The 24,878-nt window shown below is 42.6% G+C and overlaps 1 protein-coding gene across 1 annotated transcript; it reads left to right on the forward strand.

The window, feature by feature from the left end:
- Positions 1-10: 10 nt before the first annotated feature.
- Positions 11-24,768, forward strand: Dnaaf10 (dynein axonemal assembly factor 10). Its single transcript, XM_006994990.4, has 8 exons — positions 11-518; positions 6,178-6,278; positions 8,307-8,437; positions 10,476-10,577; positions 13,590-13,705; positions 14,732-14,866; positions 20,069-20,166; positions 23,620-24,768. The coding sequence occupies exons 1-8, from the start codon at positions 336-338 to the stop codon at positions 23,825-23,827; spliced, it is 1,074 nt and encodes a 357-aa protein (XP_006995052.1). The 5' UTR covers positions 11-335; the 3' UTR covers positions 23,828-24,768.
- Positions 24,769-24,878: the final 110 nt, after the last annotated feature.

Here is a 24,878-nt window from a genome sequence, read left to right on the forward strand (position 1 = left end):
GGGGGCCTGAGACGGGATTGGTCCGCGTGTCTGAGTGGCTGTCCTACGATATGCCTGGTTGCTAGTGTCGCCGTACCCCCACGCGCTCGCAGCCGAAGCCTTCTCAGCCTCTAGTGTGTCTATATGACAACGTCGTGGTCGAGGCAGTAAGTCAGCTTGTGCCGTGTGTGGGGAAGCATCTGGTGCGGTCTCAGCAGGCTCATCTGGCATTATCAGAGGCACCCAGGCCCAACTTGCTAGATCGTTCCGGGTAGAGTGCGGCTAGGGAGGGGCAAACTGCCTCTGCGATGTTTGCAGCCTGGTTTCTAGGTTAGTGTTTTGCCTGCACCAGCACCATGACCACCTTCGAGAAGCCTCAGATCATTGTCCACATTCAAAAAGGCCTCAACTACACGGTGTTCGACTGCAAATGGGTGCCCTGCAGTGCCAAGTTCGTGACGATGGGCAACTTCGCCCGGGGCACCGGCGTTATCCAGGTGTACGAGATCCAGCGCGGGGACCTGAAGCTGCTGCGGGAGGTGGGTGCAGGCTTGGACTGCTGTTTGGGCGTGCGAGCGTGTTCTGGGGTCTGCATTACTCCTTGCCACAGCCTTGCTCCAGCAGGACCGGAAAGGAGATTACAGACTGAGGAATACTTGGGACGTAAAAAACTTTGCCATCCCAAAATCTCACTGGGAAACCAGTACTTTCTCTCACTGCTAGCCCCTTCTCCCGCCACCCTCGGTGCAGTCCGTTGTAAGGTTTCTGGGAAGTGAAGTTGAGGTTTCATATTTCCGTTCGAGGACCTTTTAGGCTGTTTGCAGGTGTTGTAATCTGCTAGTACGTATGTGCAATACATGCACGATTCTTGCAAGCAGAGCCAAGGTGGCACCGGGATACCTATAACGAAGTTTCTGGAGACAGCTAAATATCCTCTTCTTTCGAGAAGTATCAGGTGAATGCCTAGTAGTCCCAGGCGTGACCATGACAGTGTCACAAATCTCATGGAGTTTATTGGGGAAGACAGTCAGTTAAATACCAAACCAAGAATACATAAATACATAAATCAAGATGAGTTTTCTAATACACAGTTCTGTGAGAGTAAAAGTAGATTTAGGGTGAGCAGAAACTAAGTAGGGCAAATTCAGAGTGGGTATGAAGTTTCCAGAAGAAACAGCGTGTGGGGAAGCTCTTTGATAGTGGTGGGAGATGGTTTATTATCTTTTAAAAAATAAAAACACGCTGGAAGTGGTGGTGCACACCTTTAACCCCAGCACTTAGAAGGCAGGAGCAGGGGAATCTCAGTTTGAGACCCTGTCTGAACAGCAATCACAAAAGGATCATACACATACCAGAGGGATAAGTAGGGACCTTTGCAAGATCTCTAAGACATTTAACAGATTTGTTCTTCTTATTCCTTTAAGAAGAACAGGACCCCACTCAAGGACTTTTAGGAGGAGGATGCAAGACCAGATTGACAGGTTTTGTAAAAGGCTACCAGTGAGCCAATTACAGAGTAATGAAAACAATTAACATTTCATTTTCTTTCTTTCTTTTTGAGATGGGTGTTCTCTGTGTTACCAGTTGGCCTCAAATTCATCATCCTCATGCCAGCTCCCAGAGTGGGCTGGGATTACAGGCCAAGTGCTGTGGTGCTGAGCTGTGACTAACAGTTTTATAGTTAGCTATAGTTTTAAAAAAATGTTTTGATTTGGGTTGACGAAAACAAATGACCAGTCTCATTGAGGTGTTGAGGGTTGGTAAGAGTTTGCAAAGAGTTTAGAACAGGTAGTGGGTAAATAAACTTGCATGAGAAGGTGTGTGAAGTACTATCTCTTCCCTGAGTTTGCTGAAAGCGTGTTTTCAGGGTTAATTCCTACTCTGTAGCCTGGGCATTCAACTTGGAGAATCAAAACATGGCTGGTTTTCTCCCTTGCCTTGTCTTCTTCATCACTGGACTCACAGTCACCTGTTGCTGTTCCAGTGGCCAGTTCAGGTTATCTGAGAGAGGGAGCCCTTCCTGATCTGCACTCCTATAATACAGACCTTCTGTGCCAGAAATAAACTGACTGTCTTATGTCTCCAGATTGTAAGCTGGACAGCAAGGACCATGTCTTCTAATGTGATTTGTAAGGACCAGCCACTCAGTGTGCATTTATCAAAAGAATGGGGAATAAATGAACTTGGGAGTTTTAAATACTGGCGTAGGTAGGGATCTCGAGTCAGTGTGTGGGTTAAGGACTGTGGACGTGGGAAACATTGGCATAACAGAAACTTTAAAGTGAAATGTTAGGAGCAAATGCCAGTCAACACGCCACCAGAAAGCATCTGTAGACTTGTGTTTTGTTTTCCCAAGAATTATGATACATTTATGCATTTCAGTAATAGTTATTCCAAGTGAAATAGTGTTCTTTTCTAATTTCTGAAGAATTCGAGCAAATTTTCATTTATTTACTTACTAAATGAAAATAGTAAGTGTATATAAGAGAATGTTTAGAAAATATAGGTAGGTCTAAAAAAGAGAGTATAGTATCAGACATGATCTGAACCCTAGGAGTCACAACTGTTTGAATTACCGAGACTCCTGTAGAGCTGCTGTGCCGAAACAGAACCACGGGTATTTGAACATTTCCTCATAAAGAGCAAGAGAAACATTAGAAGCAAATACAATATTGTATTTGTTTGGGGTGCAGCAGAAAAGCATGCAGGTTCAATACATGGCCGGTGGCTCTCCTGCATCCAAGTCCTCTTTGTGTGTTTGGTTGCTAATAATGGCTATGTACAGGTTTTAAAATATCCATGCCTTGTTCCCACCCCTAAAAATGTGAACTTCTGCTGGTTGATTGTAGTGAGTACCAGAGTTAAGAACTGCTGGGTCAGGTAGATTACTTACCTCAATAGGAGGAGATGTACTTCTTTTGTTATGATGGATTACTACAAGACTTGCTCCAAAGCCTGTGCACCCAGGATACATGTAAAAGGAGCAAATTGGCTATTTCCTCTCTTGTGCTTTTCCTTATTGCTAAAGGAATGGGTACAAACAGAGGGCATGAGGCCGGGCAGTTTGCCACTCGTGATTTATCCCAGCACCAGGAGGCACAGGCAGGAGGATCTCTTTAAGTTTGAGACCAGCCTGGTTTATGTAGTGAGTTCCAGAATAGCCAGGGCTACATAGTGAGATCCTGTCTCAAAAAACAAACTCACAAAAATTAAACAAATAAATAAAAACAGAGGATAGGGGACTGGAGAGGTGGCTGGGTGGTTAAGCACACTGGCTTCTCTTCCAGATGACCCAGGTGGCAGCTCACAACTGTGTGTAACTGCAGTTCTAGGGGCTCTGATGCCATCTTCCAGCTTCCTTCAGCACCAGTCAGGCTTCTACTGCACAGACATATGCAGGCAAAGCACCCGTACACATGCACTAAATGAGTAAATGGAGGGCAGGGCCTCCTTCCCTAGTTGAACTGTTTGGTGGGCCACATAACAGTGTCTAGCCGAGTGTCACTTCATCATCCCTGCCTGAGACATCAACTTTCCTAACATACACAAAGGTACCATATGGACAAAGACAGCCCTGAAAAGTGAAACTGGGGTAGTGAAGTTTTGGTGTTCTAGCTCCTGTGCTACTGAATTCACTGCTTATTCATTCGCCTGACTAAACCTTTTAATGTTAATTAAGTAGTGCCAGGATGTGGAGGAGGCAATACTGACAGGCTGCAGTAGACCCGCCCACAGGCAGAACAAAAATAGCTTGCTCTGTGGCAATTATTGATCATGGGCTTCTTTAGTCGTGCTAACATAAACTTCTGGCAAAGAATATAAAAAACTAGGCCAAGTAAACTATCACTGATGGTCATGTTGAATATTTAGCATTATTTATCAATATGTTTACCATATATTTACCAATTTCATATGCTGATTTTTATGTGAAATAATTTTAACGAAATAGATCATTATTTTTAACCAATTAGTATTCTGTCAAAGTTATCACTGAATTCTACTCATCTTTCCGTAGAAAAAAATATTTAACAGTGTTGAAAAGCGTTCTTTTGTGTGCTGTACGAGTCTGTGTGTTTGTGGTATCCCCTCGGTTACTGATTTCTATGAATGTTTGAGAGCAGGGGAAACATGACTCTTTCCAAAGTCCAGCTACAGCAGAGCTCAGCCTCTCTGAGCAAAGGGTTTGGGTTTGAGTCTTGAACAATAAACTGGTAATACCTAAGTTTCTGTTTCTTTCATACAAAAACAGAAACCCTAAGGGAAGCATGATACTATATACTTATCTTGCAAATAAGATAAAATAAAATGTGAAATAAATTGTTCACTTTTCCAGGCCTGGAACTTTTTGTTGTTGTTGTTGTTGACACTTCTATTGACTCAGGCTTGCAGAATGGAGCTGTGTAATAAAATGTTTGTTGGAATCACATGCTGGCCTGGATGGAGGCAGCATTCCTTAGGAGAGAGAGCTCGAAATCTGCCTGGCTCTTGATTATAAATAAGAGATATCACTTCTCACTTTGAAAATGGTATCCCGGGACTGCGTGGATGGCTTAGGTGGTGTTTGTGCAAACATAAGGACCTGAGTTTTAATCTGCAGCGGCCACATAAAAAGCCGGGCACATCTGTACACAAGTAACTCTTGTTCTGTGGAGGACAGGCGGGATCCCTGGGGCGTGCTGTCAGTGAGCTTAGCTCCAGGTTCAGTGAGAGATCCTGTCTCAGGAACAAAGCAGAGTGCTAGAGCATGATGCCTGAAGTCCTTCTGACTTCTGCATGGATGCGCATGCCTGTACACACCACACACATACTATACATACACTACACACGCTGTATACACATATACACACTATAATACTACACATACTACACTCACACTGTACACACATATACACACTATAACACACTACACACATATACTATACACACACACTACACACAGAGTGATATATTTAACAGTTTGTGGCAATTTACATGTTATGAAAAAATGATAGTCTTTTCAGGAAAAAGCGTGTAGAATGATGTTTGTTATCATATCCTTAGTATATGGAAACTGTTTCTGTGATTGTGTGCAGTTGACACCAGACACCATCTTAGACACACAGCCCATGAAAACCCAGAGAATCGACAGGTGAGGACCTGGGATAGTGCTCTGGTGCTGGCTTCCTTAAACCCTTATTCAGAGAGTACTGAACACCTACTAGGGTCTGCAGGTAGGACTGTAAGAGGCTCCGGACATTTTTGTTCTTGTATTCTTCAGGAACTAATGTCTCTGCTGTGTTTGCATTTCTGCTGAGAGCTTTGCATAGTACATATTGAACCTTTTTACGTGCACACCCGCAGAGATGTTAGAGCGTTGGAGGATTGTGAGAGGGCAAGGTTAAAACAGGGTCCTTCTCTGTAGCCCAGCCTGGCCTAGTATTCCCTGTGTAGCCTAGACTGACCTTGAACTCACAACTGCCCTTCTGCTTCCTTGTGGAGTGCTTGGGGCTACAGGAATGAGCTACCACCTCAGGGGCTCAAGCTGGCAGCATTTGGCTATCTCAGTGAGATAAGAACAACAACCAAAAAATCCTTCCCTCTCCTTCCCCTGTATTCCCATGCTGACCCAGGGATTTCTGGATTTTAGACCAGTTTGGATCGCATCTGCCTGGGACAACAAAGTGAGAGACCGTGTCTCAGACTGTGCGGCTGGAAAGATTGCTCAGAGGTTAAGGTCACTGGCTGCCCTTCCAGAGGTTCTGGGTTTGATTCCCAGCACACACATGGCAACCACCTATAACTCCAGTTCCAAAGGATCCAGTGCCCTCTTCCAGCTTTCGAGGGCACTGCATAAAGACAAAACACCCATCCACATAAAAATAAACTCCACCCCAGTCTAAAAGAAAAACACCCAGATGTGATATCGCATGCCTTTAATCTTGGCACTTAGGGAACAGTGACCTAGGAGCTCCGAGTTCAAGGCCAACCAAGGCTACCCAGTAAGATCCTGTCTCAAAACAAAAACCACCTTTCTTTTTGATAGTGATATGCTTTTTTAAATTATTCAAAATTGACTAAAGAAAGAGTACAATAATTTCCATCAGAAAATGTTCTAATTGCTTTTATATATAATGTATTTAACCCCTACAGCAAGGCTGTAGACATTGTGATTATAAATAACTGCTTGCCTAAGTCAAGTATCCTCTCCTTTCTGTCTAGATTGAAAAGGCTAAGCCCATTAAATGTGGAACGTTTGGTGCCGCGTCCTTGCAGCAGAGATACTTAGCTACGGGGGATTTTGATGGAAATCTTCATATATGGTGAGATTATTAAGCAGTACACCAATGGGATAAGCCTTCTCTTTGATAGGCTTATTGCTCTTCTGAATTCTAATTTTAAAATGCTTCTTTCAAATATTTTAAATTCTTCCAGAAGTAACTAAAATCATGAGGACTGTTGTAATAAATATACTTCTGTGTCATATTTACAGTCCACTTAAAGTCCTAAGCTCTTCATATTACATTTAAGGATGTGTATGTGTGTATGTTTATGTAATAACAATGAACAAACAGGCCATGAATGTGAAGGCAAGGAGGGGCCCATAAGAGAGTTTGAAGGGTGGAGGTGATATGTTATAACTTCAAAAGTTAAAGGACAAAGGTTTAAAAAGATACTGAGCTCTAGAACTTGACAGTGTTACCGGTTCTTACCAACTCACAGGCCTAGTAATTAATGCCATTTTAGCAAGAGGTTTGGCATTATAGAGCAATACACTCATTTTAATTTTTCCCGTGTAGAACTTCCAGTTAAAGTTTTTGTTAGTATTTAATGCTTTAAGACCTAGACAACTTTTTAGGAAAATGTCTATTGAACAACTCAATAAAAGCTTGCTTTGAATGGACAAAATCACAGTTGTGTCTATTGCCTTTATTATAATACCTTACTTAGAATTACTTTTTTATATTTAAAATTGAATGAATTCATACTTCTCTTTAATTGCTCTTTAGCAATTAAATCTTTTTCTCAACATTTAAAGTATATAGCAATATTTTATTTATTTATTTATTTATTTATTAGCTCTTTGTTTTTTTCTTTTTGGTTTTTGTTTTGTTTTGTTTTTCAAGACAGGGTTTCTCTGTGTAATATTCCTGGCTGTCCTGGAACTCGCTTTGTAGACCAGGCTGGCCTCAAACTGGTTTGTTTGTTTTTTGAGACAGGGTTTCTCTGTGTAGCTCTGGATGTCCTGGAACTCCAGACCAGGCTGGCCTCGAACTCACAGAGATCCGCCTGGCTCTGCCTCCCAAGTGCTGGGATTAAGGCGTGTGCCACCGCCGCCCGGCAGAGTGGTGGATCTTCATGACTCCATTTTCATGTATGTGTGTGTCAGTCTGCTTTGTTTTTAGTCATTTCCCTCTCTTGCTGCCCGCCCTTGTATCCCTGCTGCCTGATGGGGGCTGGGGGTGTGTGTCTCTTCCCTCCAGACACACAGCCATTCCTTTTTGTTTGTTTGTGTTTTGGAGACAGGGTCTCTCTATAGCCCTGGCTGCCTGGAGCTTACAATGTAGACCAGGCTGGCCTCTAACTAACAGATCTGTTTGCCTCTGCCTCCTGAGTGCTGGCATCAAAGATGTTCCCAGCATGCCCAGCTAGATACATTCTTACTGTGTATATTTCATTGCCCACTGCCTCCCTTCTGATCCCCTTTCGGGTTTTGCTTTGTTGTTTAGATTTTTTTCACGTTTTAGTCAGTGTCTGTGTGTGTCTGTGTGTGTACACACGCAAGTGGAAAGCAGAAGACAGCTTCTGGGTGTCTGTTTTCTCTTATACCTTGAGTGATCTGGGAATCAGTGCAGGTTGTCAGGGTTGGTGGCAAGTGCCTTTATCTGCTAAACCTTCTTACTGGCCAACCCTTCCAGTTTCATGACCTACATACAAACATGCGTAAATACACATATTTACACACATGTATGTGTGTATAATTTTAAATTTATTTTCCATATATAAGAGGAAACATGGTATTTGTTTTCCTGATTCTGGCTTATTTTGCTTAACATAATGGCTTCCAGTTTTGTCCATTGTCTTACAAATGTCATGATTTCATTTTTCTTCATGGCTGAATAAAATTTCATTGTGTATAACTTTATCCATTCGTGTCTTGATGAGTCCGTTTCCTGAGTTTATTTCTGGGCTGTTGAAGTCCTTTTCAGAGAATCCTTGCCTTTGCTTGTATCACCCAGTGTCTTACTTAGTTTGCCTCTAGCATTTTCTGAGTCTCTGTCTTAGGTTAAAGTTTTATTTCGAATTGATTTTTAGGCCACATGTGATAAGTAGTTATGCTTTTTGCTTAGGAATTTGGAAGCTCCAGAGATGCCAGTGTATTCTGTAAAAGGCCACAAGGAAATTATAAACACTATAGATGGTATAGGTGGACTTGGAATTGGGGAAGGAGCACCTGAAATTGTGACCGGCAGCCGGGATGGTGAGTCAGTGTATTTTATATATTACACAAATGTTGAATGGAAACGTCTGTGCCATGGAATACCTTCACCATATGGAGTCCTCTTTGGTTGGCTTCACTCTGCATCTGCCCCCTGAGCATCTGCATTTTAATAAACAAGTTTTATTGCATAGCCTTCATTTCTAACTTGTTTCTAACTTGTGTATTTTCAAGTAGAATCATAGCACCGAATATTTAGTGTGGAGTTAGTTCAACAGCTAATAATGAGCTGACTTTGAAAGACTTACAATGTCTCTACAGGTTTCTGAAGCAGCCAATGATGTGATGGGTGGCAGCTTTTCATTCTCTCTTTAAGAGAACAGTTACTACTAGGAAAATGTCTGGTTGAAAACATGTCCTGTGATCTGTTCCTTGAGCACTGTGGAAGCTCCACAGGCACCAGCTTGGCTTTCAGCTCTAGTGATCAACAGACCAGGTCTGAATGTCTGCTGTGGGGTCCCAGGTTTTGTTGCTCCACATGGAGATAATAGTAGTTTCTCTAAAAGAATTATTTTAAAATAAAAATGAGATGTAATTTTCTTTTTCCTTCTTCTTTTTTTTCTTTTGGTTTTTTGAGACAGGGTGTCTCTGTGTGTAGCTCTGTCTATCCTGGAACTCGCTTCGTAGACCAGGCTGGCCTGGAACTCAGAGATCTGCCTCCAAGTGCTGGGATTAAAGTCATGTGCCGCTGCCACCTGGCTGAGATATAATTTTCTGGTAGTTACTCAAGGGCAGTGGTGTGTTAGAAATTCTTTTTCAGGAAGCAGTGTGGAACACAGAAGGAAAGCAGTTCATTATGCTGCCACGGCCATTGTGCTGCTTCTGAGATAGCCACGAAGTTTCTTTAGGTTTTCTGGGTATTCTTAGGAGAGTGGCGTGAAACTATGAAGAAGTGATATTGTTTGTTACATATGTAACTCCTTGTTGATAAATACTTCGTGATTTATAAAGTGAATTTCTAAATAGCCCATCTCACCAGTTTACCTGGCCAGCTATGGTAGACAAGGACTACCCTGGCTGACACAGATGTTTCTTTCTTGTAAGTTTGTGGGTTAGAAATTGTACGCCATCTTCACTTGTGTTAGTGTCTATGCTTGCCTACTAATTAATTTTGTGTTATGAATCATCTTAATGTCCTTCACTAATTCAAGTGTGGAAAACTTACTATAGATCTTAACGGTTTGTGTAAACCCTGTATCTGAGTGGTGATCTCTGTCCGATTTGTGGGACTCCACAAAGGATTGCAGCCTTTTTAATGACCAGCTCTATCCCTAGAGATGTCTTAAGTTTCTTATCTCTTTCAGGGACTTTTTGCCCTTTCCTGTTCTTGCTCAGATGTATGACTTTTATCCATCTCATTTTATGCATTTGTCTTGATTATATATAGGCAGTGACAGTAGTTAGTAATCCTATAATATCAATTGATATAAGAGGGTTAAAATTCAATTTAGGCTCATTTTATTTAATAGCTCTCCTCACTCTTTTGTGATAGAAAGTTAAGCTTCATTATATGTGAAATGGGTGGTGGTCTTTCTTCTCGTGCCAACAAGTGAGGCTGAGAGTCATGCATGCTGGTCCCTGTGCTGTGAACTGCCTCCCCCAGCCGTTGCTTGGCATTCTAAAATGTAGAATGAAGTAACAGTGCTTACTCCTCTGTATACGAAAAGTGCCAGTGGTTATCTGTGTAGTTAGGAAAACGTAGAGTTAAACAAGAAAGTACGGCATGTTTGAATTGTACCCTTGTCTTTGCCTTGTCAATCATAACTTACAGATAACCTAGGAATACTTGTTGGGTTTTCTCTATGTAGCTGTTAATTTAGGAATCATTTTTAATACTAGCATATGGGTTATGTCTGGTATGAAGTACAACTTAACCAATTTGAAGCCAGAAAAACATGAATAGTTTACAGATGTTCTAACATCTACAGTATTGGCACATGTCCCATTGGTACAAAGAATGCAAAAAGGAAATGTAATCAGTCACTGTTGAATTTTGCCAACTCCCTTTTATTCATGACAGGAACTGTAAAGGTGTGGGACCCAAGACAAAAAGATGATCCTGTTGCTAACATGGAACCCGCACAAGGAGAAAACAAGAGAGACTGTTGGACTGTGGCATTTGGTAGGTTACTGAAGAAATAATTGCGTTTGAAGTTTGTGTTTTAGGAAATTCCCACTAGTCTGTTCTGTAGATTATTCTGAGAGGTCATCCAGGCAAATATCATAGTAGTCAGTCAGCCGCAGGCTAGGGTTTCCTTCGTCACTGTTCTATTGATTGTGTGGCCTAGAGAAAGTCAACAGACTTCACCGCTTCTGGTTATTGTGTTGACACAGCAGTGCTAATAGAATTTGCTTAGCGGTGTCGAGGAACCAATGCGCTAATGCCACTAAAGTGCTTAGAACAGCGCTTCTCAACCTGTGGGTCACAACCCCTTTGGGGGTCTAACAACCCTTTCACAGGGGTCACCTAAGACCATCAGAAAACACGGAGATTTACATTATGACTCATAACAGTAACAAAATTACAGTTAGGAAGTAGCAATGAAAATAATTTTGTGGTTGAGGTTTACCATAGCATGAGGAAGAATGTGAAAGGGTCGCAGCATTAGGAAGATTGAGAACCACTGTCGTAGAATGTGCATAGATTATTAAGTGTTGAAAATATTTACTATTATTATGATAGGTTTTTGTTTAATTAATAATATTGACCTAATTTGGTATCAAATGCTATTAATAAGGCTAAGGGAAGCCTCAAATGCAAATGATAACCTAAAAAATCCTACGTTACATTTTACATAGTACATTTATTTTCTAGAAAATAGTTGTGCCATTACATAATTCTTACAAGTCTGATGACCATGACCTTTATTAGTACACTTACACTGCATATTGATCCTGTCAGTGCTGGTGCTTGTCTCTGACTGTAAAAGATGTGGGTCAGAGCCCAGGCCAGCTTCAGTTACCAGCATGAACTGCTGCTGGCTGCAGCTCTATATTCAGTTTTAAACCTGTTTTCTTTTTGATCAGGCTGGCCTCAAAATGGCAGAGATCTTCCTACCTCTGGCTTTCAAGTGCTGGGATTAAAACATGTGCCACCACACCTGGCTTTTGTGAGTTTTTTGTTTTGTTGTTTTGAAACAAGATCTCACCATGTTGCTCAGGCTGGCCTCAAACTTCTGGACTCAAGTAATCCTCCTACTTCAGTCTTGAATAGCTGGGACTACAGATGAACACCGCCATGCCTGGCTTGAGTTTTGTTTTGTTTTTTAGTAACTACTGTGGACACGCAGTAGTGAAACTGTGTGGTGGTATTCTAATTATACTGAAATGTGATTTTGATTGTATGTTAATAAATAAAGTTGCGCAGGTGTCAGAGCTATTAGAGCCATAGCAAGAGTGTGGCGGTGGTGGCACACGCCTTTAATCTCAGCACTTGGTAGAAGAGCTAGGTAGATCTCTGTGTGTTCAGGGATACAGCCAGCATTGGAGACATATGCCTTTAAGACCTGGGGGGCTGTCCATACAGACAGTGACAAGGCAGTCACGTGTTTGGGTTTACAACCAATGAGAAGGCAGAACAAAAGACTATGAAAAGACTTACACACAGGAAGTAGCTCTTTTTCGGGAAGCTAGGACCACTGTAGGAGGAAGGGTGAGATTTTAGCTCTGAGCTCTGACCTCTTGGCTTTCTCTTTTACATTGGTTCTGTGTTTCTTATTTAATAAGACGGTTGGTTACATCTACAAAACTGAGTCATATTTGACCCCTCAAGCATATAGTTTCGTGAAGAAGTAATGAAACATCACAAGAGGCATCTGTCCATGCAGAGGGAGAGATACAGAGGGAGGAAGATCATTTTGAGCTCAGACCAAGGATTCATAGGATTTCCATCACTAAAATTGGGAGAGAAATTTCAACACAGGGAATAATTATAAGGTGCCCTAGAATGGTATGGTGGGGAAAGTGGCCACAGAGATGGCGCTAGCCACAGTTGCCATAGCCACCATAGCCACTGTTGTTTGGGTGGACTGGAGGTAGTGGTCGGCCTTGGAAGGTCTTTGCATAGTGAGACCTGGTCTCTGGTCTGAGCTTTCAGATGTCACTGGTGATAGTAGAGGGTGGTGAAAGGCATCGTGGAGATGAGTTCAGAAGTTCTAGGCAGGACTCCAGTGAAGAAGGTATGGAGCAATGAAAAGGATTCATATGATAGATACCGAATAAATAGTATTTGCAAGTCTGTGTCCATAAAATGAGAAACAAGGAAAAGGATTCTGTCCAAGATGACTACATTTTGGGATTGATCGTGGAGGGAAAGATGTTGCTCATTGAAAAGTTCCACATCCAAGTGTCACAGTGGTAAAGGAAGACCGTGAGACCAGTTTGGGACATAGCAAGAGCAAGATGCTGGTACCATCAATAGCTCACAGTGGAAATGCAGGCCTGGAGTTTATAAATAGGAAGCTAGAGGTAGTTGAGAATAAAGACATTGGGGTCATTGTCCAGATAGCCTCATACACTGATAGGACCTTCCTCTTCCCTCACATTTTTTATTCAGCAAGAGCTATGCAGGAAAACCATCCTGCAACAAAGCATGCTGAAATTAACTTCACATTCTAAACTCTAGGTATGGTCATCTACACCACTAAAAATGCACTCCAATTCATTACAAAGTTTTCTGCAAAGATAAAATAACCAGAAAAATATTCTGCAAGATAATTTTAAAACAGTATTTGCATTCATGTGTCATTATTACCAAGGAGTGAAGAAGAATAAGTATATGTGTCTTCCCAGGCCCTACTATCTGAACTGTAGTTGGTCTGTCTTTACGGATATGTAATGGATCATAGGGCTTTGCATTTGCTAGACAAGCACTGAGTGGTATTTCCAGCCTGAGAGAGCATTCCCTTTCTATTTAGAATCCTCTAAACACTTCCAAGTAGACTTTTGCCAGAGAATTTCAAGTAAGCATTTTTTAAAAATTAATGTTCCTCATCAGCTGTCAGGATTGATGAATGGAATTCTCCCCAGTATAATTTTTTAAATTTATATCTGTCCCAAGTTATATGCGTAACAGTTTTTCTTAGCAGGCTGCACCGTGGATTTATGAAGACCTGCAATGTGTCTTGATTTCCAGGCAATGCTTATAATCAAGAGGAACGTGTTGTCTGTGCTGGCTATGACAATGGGGACATCAAGCTGTTTGATCTCAGAAACATGTCACTGCGGTGGGAGACGAACATTAAAAATGGGGTAATGGGCCTTTCTGTGCTGTCCAGCCTCTCTGAGATGTTTGTATCTACTGTCTACCTCTAGCCACTACAAAGTTCTCAGGTCCTTTCTCTTAACTCATGTCTCTCAGTCTTCTACCAGAAGTTAAACTTTTGGGCCAAACCATCTTGAATCTAATGGCGGCCATGCATCCTTTTTTAAGAAAACGATCACATATTCAGATATGCTTTGTTAGTGTCCGTGGCGTCAGTGGAGCCTACAGCCCATCTGAGGACCATGGGGACCACACATTTGATATCAAAATGAGCAAATACGTTGTCTTTCTTTTGCTGGAGAAGGCAAAGTTTCACCAAGCGCCTTTGGACTTTGGTTTTCAAGCTGTACACATTTGTTAAAGAATTTAGTTCCTTTCTGATTTCTGAAGGGAGCCTTGACTTACCTTCTTGTGCTAAATAATAAAAAACATCACATTGCCGGGCGGTGGTGGCGCACGCCTTTAATCCCAGTACTCAGGAGGCAGAGGCAGGTGGATCTCTGTGAGTTCGAGACCAGCCTGGGCTACAGAGTGAGTTCCAGGAAAGTCACAAAGCTACACAGAGAAACCCTGTCTCGAAAAACCAAAAAAAAAAAAAAAAAAAAATCACATTGTGACCTTCTACTGAGCATGGGAACCCAAGATGGTTTTGTTGATCAAATGAACAGAAAACATATTTCACTATATTGATTCAGAAGGTTTAATGACTATTCAAGCACATGGTCTTGTCATTTTGAGCCATTCAGATAACTTCAAGGAGCCAACAGGATCTGGAGAAATGGCTCAGTGGTAAAGAACACTGAATGCTCTTCCAGAGGACTGGGGTTTGATTCCCAGCACACACGTGATGGCTCAGAACTGCCTGTAGCTCCGGTTCCAGGGATTCTGACCTCCCTGGGTACCAAGCATATACTTGATGTGATATATGAAAGCAGGCAAAACACCCATACACAGTTTTTAAAAAGTACAGAAAGTAAGAACCTATCAATAACAGATGCGTTCTCTGCTTTCAGGTGTGTAGCTTGGAGTTTGACAGGAAGGACATCAGTATGAATAAGTTAGTAGCTACATCTCTGGAAGGCAAGTTCCACGTCTTTGACATGAGAACACAGCATCCCACCAAAGGCTTTGCTTCTGTTACAGAAAAGGTAAGTGAGAGACTCTCTGTGGAGAGTGAGCCGCTCGGCGTCCTCTGTCTGTCATGTGCGTGTGGGGTCTCAGGTGCTTTTGTGCAGGTTACTTTCGCAAAGGTTGCCAGCTTTATACTTCTTGATTATAATAACTATTTTGCTTAGTTAGGAATCTTATTTTGTAGTTAAAGAAACCTTGCTGATGCCAAGAATTTGATCAGGAATTCCCAGCCTGGTGTTTTCTAATAAATGTATACTTATTAGTAACTAATAATGTACTTTCCAGAAGTAACATTTTCACTGTCATTCATCCCATTTTATTTATATTCTCATTTGCTGTATTAAGTGAACTTATCTTAAAACACTCGTTACTGTGGTTAGGACGTAATAGAAATTCAAGAATGTTCTGTTCGATTATACTTTAGCTTCTACTTGAGAGAGCTTAGTGGGAAAGGCTTTTGATTTACAACATTAGAAAAATAGATAAGGAAGAAAAACAAAGGGAAAATACTGGTCACAAAAGAGAGAAGATATCTGGAATAAAGCAGCTGCATAATCCGTGTTAACATCCTGACATTTGTAGGAGACAGGTGAGGACTGTGGCCCTCTCTCCGTAAACATAGGGAGGAAAGCAGCCACAGGGTGGCTGTTTCCATAAGACTCAGATGTGCAGTTTGCTCAGGAAATTAGAAGTTTCTTCCTATTCTTCCCCCCCACTGTGGATGCTGTGGGACTCCTTCCCCACTGTGGATGCTGTGGGACTCCTCCCCCACTGTGGATGCTGTGGGACTCCTCCCCACTGTGGATGCTGTGGGATTACTTCCCCACTGTGGATGCTGTGGGACTCCTTCCCCACTGTGGATGCTGTGGGATTCCTTCCCCACTGTGGATGCTGTGGGACTCCTTCCCCACTGTGGATGCTGTGGGACTCCTTCCCCACTGTGGATGCTGTGGGACTCCTCCCCCACTGTGGATGCTGTGGGACTCCTTCCCCACTGTGGATGCTGTGGGACTCCTCCCCCACTGTGGATGCTGTGGGATTACTTCCCCACTGTGGATGCTGTGGGATTACTTCCCCACTGTGGATGCTGTGGGATTCCTTCCCCCACTGTGGATGCTGTGGGATTCCTTCCCCCACTGTGGATGCTGTGGGACTTCACAGAACTTCCTCCTTTGTGCTCTTGTGTCATCTTATGAAATAGTGGAGGTATCATTTGGGACTGGCAAGATAGCTCAGCAGTTGAGAATGGTTGCTGCTCTTCTAAAAGACGAGTCAAATTCCCAACATCGATGCCAGGCTCCTTACAACCCCCTGTAACTCCAGGTCTAGGGAATCTGATGCCACCTGCTGATGGCCTCAGGCACTGCACTCATGCACAGACTCCCCACCCTCACCCCCACACACGTACACTTAATTGAAAATTAAATCTCAAGATTAGTAGTCACTGAAATGTGAACTGTGAAGCTTAGCTCAGATAGCAGCTTCACTGCTTCTACAAAGCAGTGTTGCCCTCTCCTGTATCCACCTACTTCCCCGGATCTCTCCTCTTGCTCAGTGCTCACTCCTCATGACCCCCAAGGTGAACCAGCATGCTTGAGTGGATTTGCTGGTTTGAGTGTGGTACTGATAAACTGTTAGCCTTTTCTACTTGTCTACCTGTAGTTTCCTAAGGAAATACATTTTGCTTTTTTTTTTTTTTAATATACGGGATATATTAACACATTTAAATGACAAAAATCAAAAGCCATCCAGATGTGAAAGGTATTAGTTACAAAATAAATACAGCATGTTGAAACATATGTCCATACACACTGCTGTTATTCAGCCTACTCCCCTAGTGTCTCCTGCATGCCCCTGCTTACCTCTTTCTGGTCTCCTTTTTCCTGTCAAATTCTCCCACCAGCAGTAAGGGTTTCTTCTTTATATCCTTTCCATCATTTGTTTCTATTCTTTTTTTTTTAATAATTAATAATTTTTATTAACTGAAAATTCCATACAATGTGTTTTGATTATATTCACTTCCCCTCCCCCAACTCCTACATCTTCCATCTCCCTATCCATCCACCTATGTTCTTGTTTTCTTTTCCCCACCCACCTCTAAACATCCATTGGCCCAACCACTCTGGAGTGTGGGACCTACCCTGAAGTGTGGTCACCTTACTAGAGGTCACATCATTAAAGAAAACTAACTCTCCCTTGTCTAGCAGCAGTTGATGCCAATAGCTCCTCGGGTAGGGTGGACTTCTGCCCACCTGTCCCTAACCATGCTGGGATTTTGTCTGGCTTGAGCTTGTGCAGGTGTGTGCATGCTGTCGTAGATGATGTGAGTTTGTATGTGCATCTGCCCTGCTGTGTCCAGGAAGTACTGTTTCTTTGAAGCTGTCTACCATCTCTGGCTGCTACAGACTTTCTGCCTCCTCCTGTAGGAAGATCCCTGAGCTTTGAAGAGAGAGCATGGAACACTCCACAGTTGCCAGTTGCTCTGAGGAAGCTTCTCTAATGAGAGTTGAGCTCCATGGGTACAGCAGTGAGTCATGTGTGTCCTGTTAGCAGAGTGATAGTAGTAGGTTCTCCCCTAGGGCCTGTGACCTATCTAGCCACAGGTTTTGGGTCCCATTAGTGGTGCCAAATATGGGTCTCATCTGGTGAAGCAGGTCTTCAATCCAATCAGAAAATGGTTGTTTGTTTCTTGATGATAATCTCTGTGGGGTGAAATAAAACTCAAAACAGTTAATAATTTGTAGTTGCTAAACACAGTTCAAGGCTCTGTTTCCATTTGCATTTCTCCTTTTGAAAACTTTGCCCAGCCGGGCAGTGGTGGCACACATCTTTAATCCCAGCACTCGGAAGGCAGAGGCAGGCAAATCTCTGTGAGTTCGAGGCCTGGTCTACAAAGCGAGTTCCAGGAAAGGCGCAAAGCTACACAAATCCTATCTCGGAAAAAAAAAGAAAGAAAGAAAAAGAAAACATTGCCCATTGGATCTGCCCAGTGTGGCTTTTTCCTTCATGACTTGATGTTTTACAACTCTGTGGATTCTGGGTACTGACCCTCTACCTGATACATAGTTGGCAAATATGAATTCCTGTTCTGTAAGCTCTCTCTTCACTCTGTGGTGGTCTCGTTGCTGTCTGGAGGCTTTTTAACAGCAAGTGATCCTGTGGTCAGCTCCTGAGGAAATGGCGTATGTTATTGGAGTCCTTTTCAGAGAGGACTTGCTTATGCCCATATCTTCGGTTGTTTGGCTTATATTTCTTCCAGCAGTTTCATAGTTTTTGTTCTTATGTTAAGGTCTTTGACTCATTTTAAACTGATTTTGGCCAGGAATAGAGGTAGGAGTCTAAATTAATCTTATACATGTTTGTATCATGATTTTCCTATCTCTGTTTGCTGAAGAGGCTGTTCTATTTTTGTGTGTGTTTTCATGTGTGTGTACTTTTGACATCATTGTTACCACCATTGCATTTCATTGATCTAAGTGTCTAATTTTCTTCTAGTATTGTACAGGTCCTGGCACCTCGGGTATAGAATGGCTTAGTTTGCACTGACAATACCTAGCATCATTCTAGGTTTGTTTGGTTTTTTTTGTTTTTGTTTTTTGTTTTTTTGTTTTTTGAGACAGGGTTTCTCTGTATAGCTTTGCGCCTTTCTTGGAACTCACTTGGTAGCCCAGGCTGGCCTCGAACTCACAAAGATCGGCCTGCCTCTGCCTCCTGAGTGCTGGGATTAAAGGCGTGCGCCACCACCGCCCGGCTTTTGTTTGTTTTTTAAGACAGGTATCTCTATGTAGTCCCGACTGTCTTGGAGCTTGCTGTGTAGATTAGGCTGGCCTCGAACTCACAAAGATCCTCCTGCCTTCACCTGTGCCTCCCAGTTTTTGGGACTAAAGGTGTGCACCACCATGCCCAGCCATACTCTTATTGCTTTGGCTATTCAAGCTCTTTTGTGCTTGCATTGAATTTGGGATTGTTTTTTGTAGTTCTGGGAAGAACAGTATCAGTTTAATGGGAGTGTTTTGAATGTGTGCAGCCCTCGGTAATGTAGCTGTTACTAATAACAGTTCCATCTGTGAGCGTGGAAAATCCTTCCATCCATTAGTGTCCTCTTCAAAGTCTTAAGTTTTCACCATAGAGGTCATTCACCTTCTTCGTTATGTTTATTCCTAGGTTTTTGTTTTTTAAGCTGCCCTCTGTGAATGGGATTCTCTCCTCCTGCCCCAAGTTCTTTTTTGCAAGACCATTATTAGAAATTGAAAGGCTGCTGAATTTTGTGTGTTGATTTTATTTTGCTGAAAGTATTTAAGTTTAGGAATTTTCTGGTAGAGGCTGTAGGGTCTTTTAAGTCTAGGATTGTGCGTAAATGGGGATATTTCAGTAAAGAGAATTGCAGAAGAAAAACCAAACTGAAGTGATAATGGAAATAAAACACTCAATAAGCCACATTGAAAAAACTCAGTGGAAAGCCTCAGCATACAATGGATCTGGTGAAAAACAGAGGATTAGGCCTGGGAGGTGAGATAGAGGATTTGGGTCATTCATTAAAGGTCAATAATAAACTAACTCTGTGTGTGTGTGTGTGTGTGTGTGTGTGTGTGTGTGTGTGTGTGTGTGTGTGTTATATGTGTGTATCTGTATATATGTGTATGTGTGTGTATGTACACACACACACACACACACACACACACACACACACACACATATATAACATGAGGATGAAAAGACCAGATCATGGAATTAAGAGAATAGGGAGAAAGAAAATACTGTACCAAAGTATTTGGTACATTTTCACTGAAACCATGGAATTTTCCAAGTCTAGAAAAGAGGTCCCCAACCAAGTCCAAAAAGCCTGGAGAACAGGGAGCGGAGGATGAGAAGAGAAACTCACATCACATACTTTAGTTAAAACACTGAAAGCAGACGAAGGAAAGGGTGTTAGAAGCTACAGAAGGGAAGGCTGGTCACTTCCACAGGCAGGCCTATCAGGATAGTGCCTGATAGTTTGATAGAAACGTTTAGTCAGAAAAGCCCTGACGGGCGCCCCGCCCTCCCCCCCTCGCCAACCCGGACCGTGCTCCTCAGCAAAACTGCTGTTGAATTAAAGCAGCAACAAAACATTCTTTTCTAACAGCTGGAGTGAAGGTGGCTACAGTTCTTTGTTTTGGAGTCTTCTCTCCAGGGCTGCCGTTTAGTCTTTAACCATCACATGTGTCTTGTCTGAGCAGGCCCATAAATCCACCATATGGCAAGTTCGACACCTGCCTCAGAACAGAGAGCTCTTCCTGACAGCGGGAGGCGCCGGGAGTCTGCACCTCTGGAAGTAGTAAGTCTTCTTCAGTTACTTGTGGTGTGAAGTGGGAGTCCATGGACTTTTCCTTTTCTCCTTTAATACTTGCTCTAATTCATTAGGGTATGATTTTCACTTTCAGTGTTGTTATGTAACTGACTTTCTAAATATTTTCTTTTACTAATGTATTTATTTTATATTTGATAAAAAGTCATCCTTACCTAACATAAATAAATATATTTGTCATACTTATGTCTGTGTGTATGAGAGCGACATAGAAAAAGTTGGGAATCCCCCCCATAAATTTGGAATTGTAGGTAGTGTGTTTACACCTATAATCCCTGCACTCAGGAGACAGGGCCAAGATTGCCATAAGTTTCAGGCCAGCACGGACCCCATAATGAGTCCTAGGTCAGCCTAGGCTACAGAGCAAGAGCCTGTCTCAAAAAATAAATAAGAAGAGGGAGGGGCTGAGGGAGAAGGGTGATGGTGGGGAATGGCTTTTGCTAGTTTTTGTTTTTAAATTTGATTCAAGACTTTCGTTAAATGCTACCTTTCTAGTCATTAGAACATTGCCTCTGGAAGTTGGGGAGAGGGTTACAATGCCTAGGCTTGGGTAATGAGTTTGTTGAATTCCTTGTCGAGCTGGAAGCAGCCTGAGGCTCCTGATTGATCTGCAGATAAAGCCTTGCTTGCTCAGCACCGCGTTTACCGCGTTTCTTTTCTGCACACCTGGGCAGGATGAGTTACTGTGGCAGCTGTAACCATGTGTGTTCCAACATTCCCGAGGGCGCTAGGTGCCAGGTCAGCTGCCAGTTCAGTGGGTCTTGTACAAACTGAAAGTTTGAAAACTTCACTAGCAACAAAAAAATCTCTAGGTGTTACTCAGAAAATGATCAATTCACAATTCAAGGATATTTCAGAATTAAAGTTTGGTTACTACTGTATAGGAAAAAAAAAACAAAGCAGCATGTTCAGCGTGGCTTGGACTTCCACGTTCACAAATCTCTCTCTTAGCTCCTTTTAGAAGCTGAAACACAGGGCTGTAGTCAGTACTTGTTAGAGAACTGAAGCTGTGAACTGACAAATTTGTGATCGTTTTTGATTGAATTAGCAGTCGAATGGAGTTTAATACACTCCGTCCATCCTTGCTTCATTGAGTAAATGTGCCTTCTGCTGGGAAAAGGCAGTAGACGTGTTTTGGGTGTTCTGGGATGACTTTGGGTAGATAGACCGTTTGATCCTGAAAGCTTACCCTTCATTCGTTCGTGGTTCTAACCCAGTCTCACCGCAGGTTAGGTTTTGCAGCTCTCACAGCTAAGCTCTGCCTCTTTCTCTGATTCCCCAATTCTTGAGACTACTAAAGGAGCCAGTACAATTTTCCACACGTGGACACAGTGACAGCTAGATTGTTTTCTTTACTTTATCGTAATAAGGCTAGATCTGTATGCACTTAGACATTGGAAGTTTTTTTTCTTGGCTTTCTTTCCCCTAAAATTAACCACTGTGTGTCCTTATGGAGGCCCAAAGCTGACATCAGGTGTCTTTCTTGATCGCTCTCCACTTGATTTGTTGAACTGGGAGCTCCCTGATTGTGGCTAGGCTAGCTGCCTGCTTGCCCCAGGGACGACTGCCCTGCTCTGTCTGCCTCCCAAGGGCTGAGATCACCAAGGCAGCCTGTACTTTCATTGTGGTCTTGGAGATCCAGACTCCAGCCCTCATGCTCCTGGAGGAAGCGCTTTACCCACGGAGGAGTCTTCCCTCCGGGAATTTATTATAAGGTGAGCACTGACCACCGACATCAGAACTGGTGACTCATGTACTTTGTAAATGCTTTGGAGCTTTGCTGTGACGCCTTCTAGTGCCAGCAAAGAGAAGTGGCTGAAGTACAGTGCAGTGAGCTTGTTTTCATGTGTAGCCCAGCCTTGGAGTGCAGTCAGACGGTAAGCGCTCACTGAGCACTCGCCAGGTGTTCCTAGAGAGGAATGCAGGTGAGCTTTCAGACTTTGTCTAAAAACAAACACAAAACCTTACATAGACAATGAAGAGACTTGAGAACTTTTTTTTTTTTTTTTTTTTTTGAGATAGGTCTCACTATGTAACCCTGGCCTGCAGCTTGCTGTGTAGATCAAACTGGCCTCAGGCTTGTGGAGATACACCTACCTGCCTCTGCCTCTTAGTGCTCGGATTATAGGTGTGCAGAACCACACATGGCCCTTAAGTTTTAATGGTAAATAACTGCAAACTTTGCTAAGAAATGTGGAAAATGTATTTATTTAAGATGTGTGTGTGTGTGTGTGTGTGTGTGTGTGTGTGTGTGTGTGTGAACACTTTGTTCCTTTTAAGTAAAATAATTTGGGTCTAAAAGGAAGAGAAAGAGAAAGTGTTCTCTACCCATGGTTTCTCCTCCATTTTTACTGTGTCTGATCCCTTTGTGTCTCTTAGTCTGTGGGTCTGTTTTTTTGTGTTTGTTTTGTTGCTTTGTTGGTTGTGGGTTTTGTTTGTTTGTTTTGTATCACAAAGTGTTGTAATTGATACACAGTGGGTTCTGAAGGGCCCTGTGAGGAGTTATACCTTAGAGCAGTGGTTCTCAACCTGTAGGTTATGACCCCTTTGGGGGTGTTGAATGACCCTTTTGTAGGGGTCTCATATCAGATAATTGCATTGCAATTCATAACAGTAGCAAAATTACAGTTATGAAGTAGCAACGAAAATAATTACATGGTTGGGGGTCATCACAACATGAGGAGCTGTATTAAAGGGTCACAGCATTAGCAAGGTTGAGAACCACTGTTTTATAACACGTCTATAGAGAAGTTTACTTTTTCCCCCCACCTTTCAGATCTGTCAGGTATTATTTAGTTGTTAGCCTTTCCCTCTTCTTAGCTTAAAAGTTTATATTTCTTTCTGGGAGAAAAAAAAAAAAAAAGCCCATGTTCTCAATGTTGCATTCTCTATGTGAATGCAGTGGTTTTTAACTCTCTCCAGTGGCATCCCCACAGTAATAGTACAGAGAAGGTCTCAGGCGAGGTCTGAATGGTGGACTCTGGGGTTGGGGTGTGGTGCCAATCCTTTTTGTGAAAGTGTTAAATGAGCTTTTGTAAATGCTTCTTACAGCTTTTTCCCTTGTACACACACACACTGCCCATCCTGTCTGGCAATCCAGATTTAGGAAAGAATTACAATAAAAGATTCCAGAGAGCAACACGTCAGGCCACCCTACAGTGTTCATATCAAAAAGGACGCACAGGCAGCTGCTACTGGGCAGAGGTGCTGTGTAGAAATTTGTAGGAAAAGTACTCACTGCCCTGGGTGTGTTGGCCGAGGGCTGAGGTTGAGGCAGTGTCTTTACTGACATAGGTCAGTATTGGAAAGTCATAAATACTGGTTCAGTAATCAGCTGAGAAATAAAAAGTTATTGACACTTATATAGGAAAATAAAACTGTAAATGCAGGATTGCTGTCTTACCACGTTGATCTTGTTTTTAGTGAATACCCTATTCATCGGTCAAAGAAAGATTCCGAGGGAGTAGAGATGGGAGTCGCGGGTTCCGTCAGCCTTCTGCAGAATGTGACCTTGTCTACTCAGCCCGTCTCGAGTTTGGACTGGAGTCCTGACAAACGGGGGCTCTGCATCTGTAGCTCCTTTGACCAGACAGTGCGAGTGCTGATTGTTACAAAGCTCCAGACCATCTGACCAGCGCTTGGAACTCGACATCTTGCAGAGGTTACTCACAGAATTGGAGCTATCTTCTCCATCCTCTGGCCTCCTTGAAGACATTGGATTTGAGTGATGAATGACAGCCACAGGCACGAAGCCAGCCATCCTCCAGCTTCTCTGGGCGTTTGGTGGCCTGACGGGCATGCTGCTGCAGGTGAAGGTGCCACACAACAGGGCCGGCTTTGTTCCTTTTCCCCATATTTCTACTAAAAAATGTGGAACCAGGTGCTGTGGTCTTGGTCCCAGCTACTTATGGATTTAGACCATAAGATCAAGACTAGCTTGGGCAGCATAGTCAGGCCCTGCCTTTAAAAACAGTTGGGGGTGTCGCTGAAGAGGTGACTCGTGGTGAGAGTGCCTGATGCTCTTGCAGAAGACCCAAATTTGGGTCTCAGTATCCATACCGGGTGACTTACAACCCCCGTAACGCCAGCTTCAGGGCGTCTGATGCCATTTTCTGGCTGTATCAGGCAATGGTACTCATAGACACATGCACATACTTAGAAATTTACAAAAATTTTGTATTTAAATTTTTTAAAAATTAAAAAAAAAACACCAAAGTCAGTAGTTGTTATCTGTGTTTTAAGTTTGTTCTGTATCTCAGAAGTTCTACATTTTCTCTGTACATTTGTGCTTTATTTTAGTGTTTCCATATTGTAGGAATCATTTAATTTGGTTTGTAAAGTACTGGAAACACTGTTCGATGGGACAGACTGGAGACCCCGTTTCTCAGTGTAACTGGTAAAATACTGTGACTTACAGCCATCTCTCTTTTCCTCGAATACAGGTGTTGAGTGAGTGAGACGACTTGGTGGTTTTTTGACTGTGGTAAGCGATGATGAGTGGTTGAAGATTGGAGTGCTTTTTTTTAAAACCTTTAAAATATATTTTTTAAATAAACAGGTTTCTAAAGTCTGTGGAAGCTTTGATTCTTTAATAGTAGTAAGAGAGCCAGCCTCTTGCTTTGCTTCCCCTTCTGAGTTCTCAGGAGGTGCCCTTGGCTCGCTGTCCTTGACTTTCCCCTCTG

This window comes from Peromyscus maniculatus, chromosome 10, assembly GCF_049852395.1.
Source record: "Peromyscus maniculatus bairdii isolate BWxNUB_F1_BW_parent chromosome 10, HU_Pman_BW_mat_3.1, whole genome shotgun sequence".
Lineage (NCBI taxonomy): Eukaryota > Metazoa > Chordata > Mammalia > Rodentia > Cricetidae > Peromyscus > Peromyscus maniculatus.

Coding starts and splice junctions, on each gene's coding strand:
- Dnaaf10 (XM_006994990.4), top strand. CDS start 336: ATGACCACCTTCGAGAAGCCTCAGATCATTGTCCACATTCAAAAAGGC. Junction 519..6,177: donor ACCTGAAGCTGCTGCGGGAG/GTGGGTGCAGGC, acceptor CTTTCTGTCTAG/ATTGAAAAGGCTAAGCCCAT. Junction 8,438..10,475: donor TGTGACCGGCAGCCGGGATG/GTGAGTCAGTGT, acceptor TATTCATGACAG/GAACTGTAAAGGTGTGGGAC.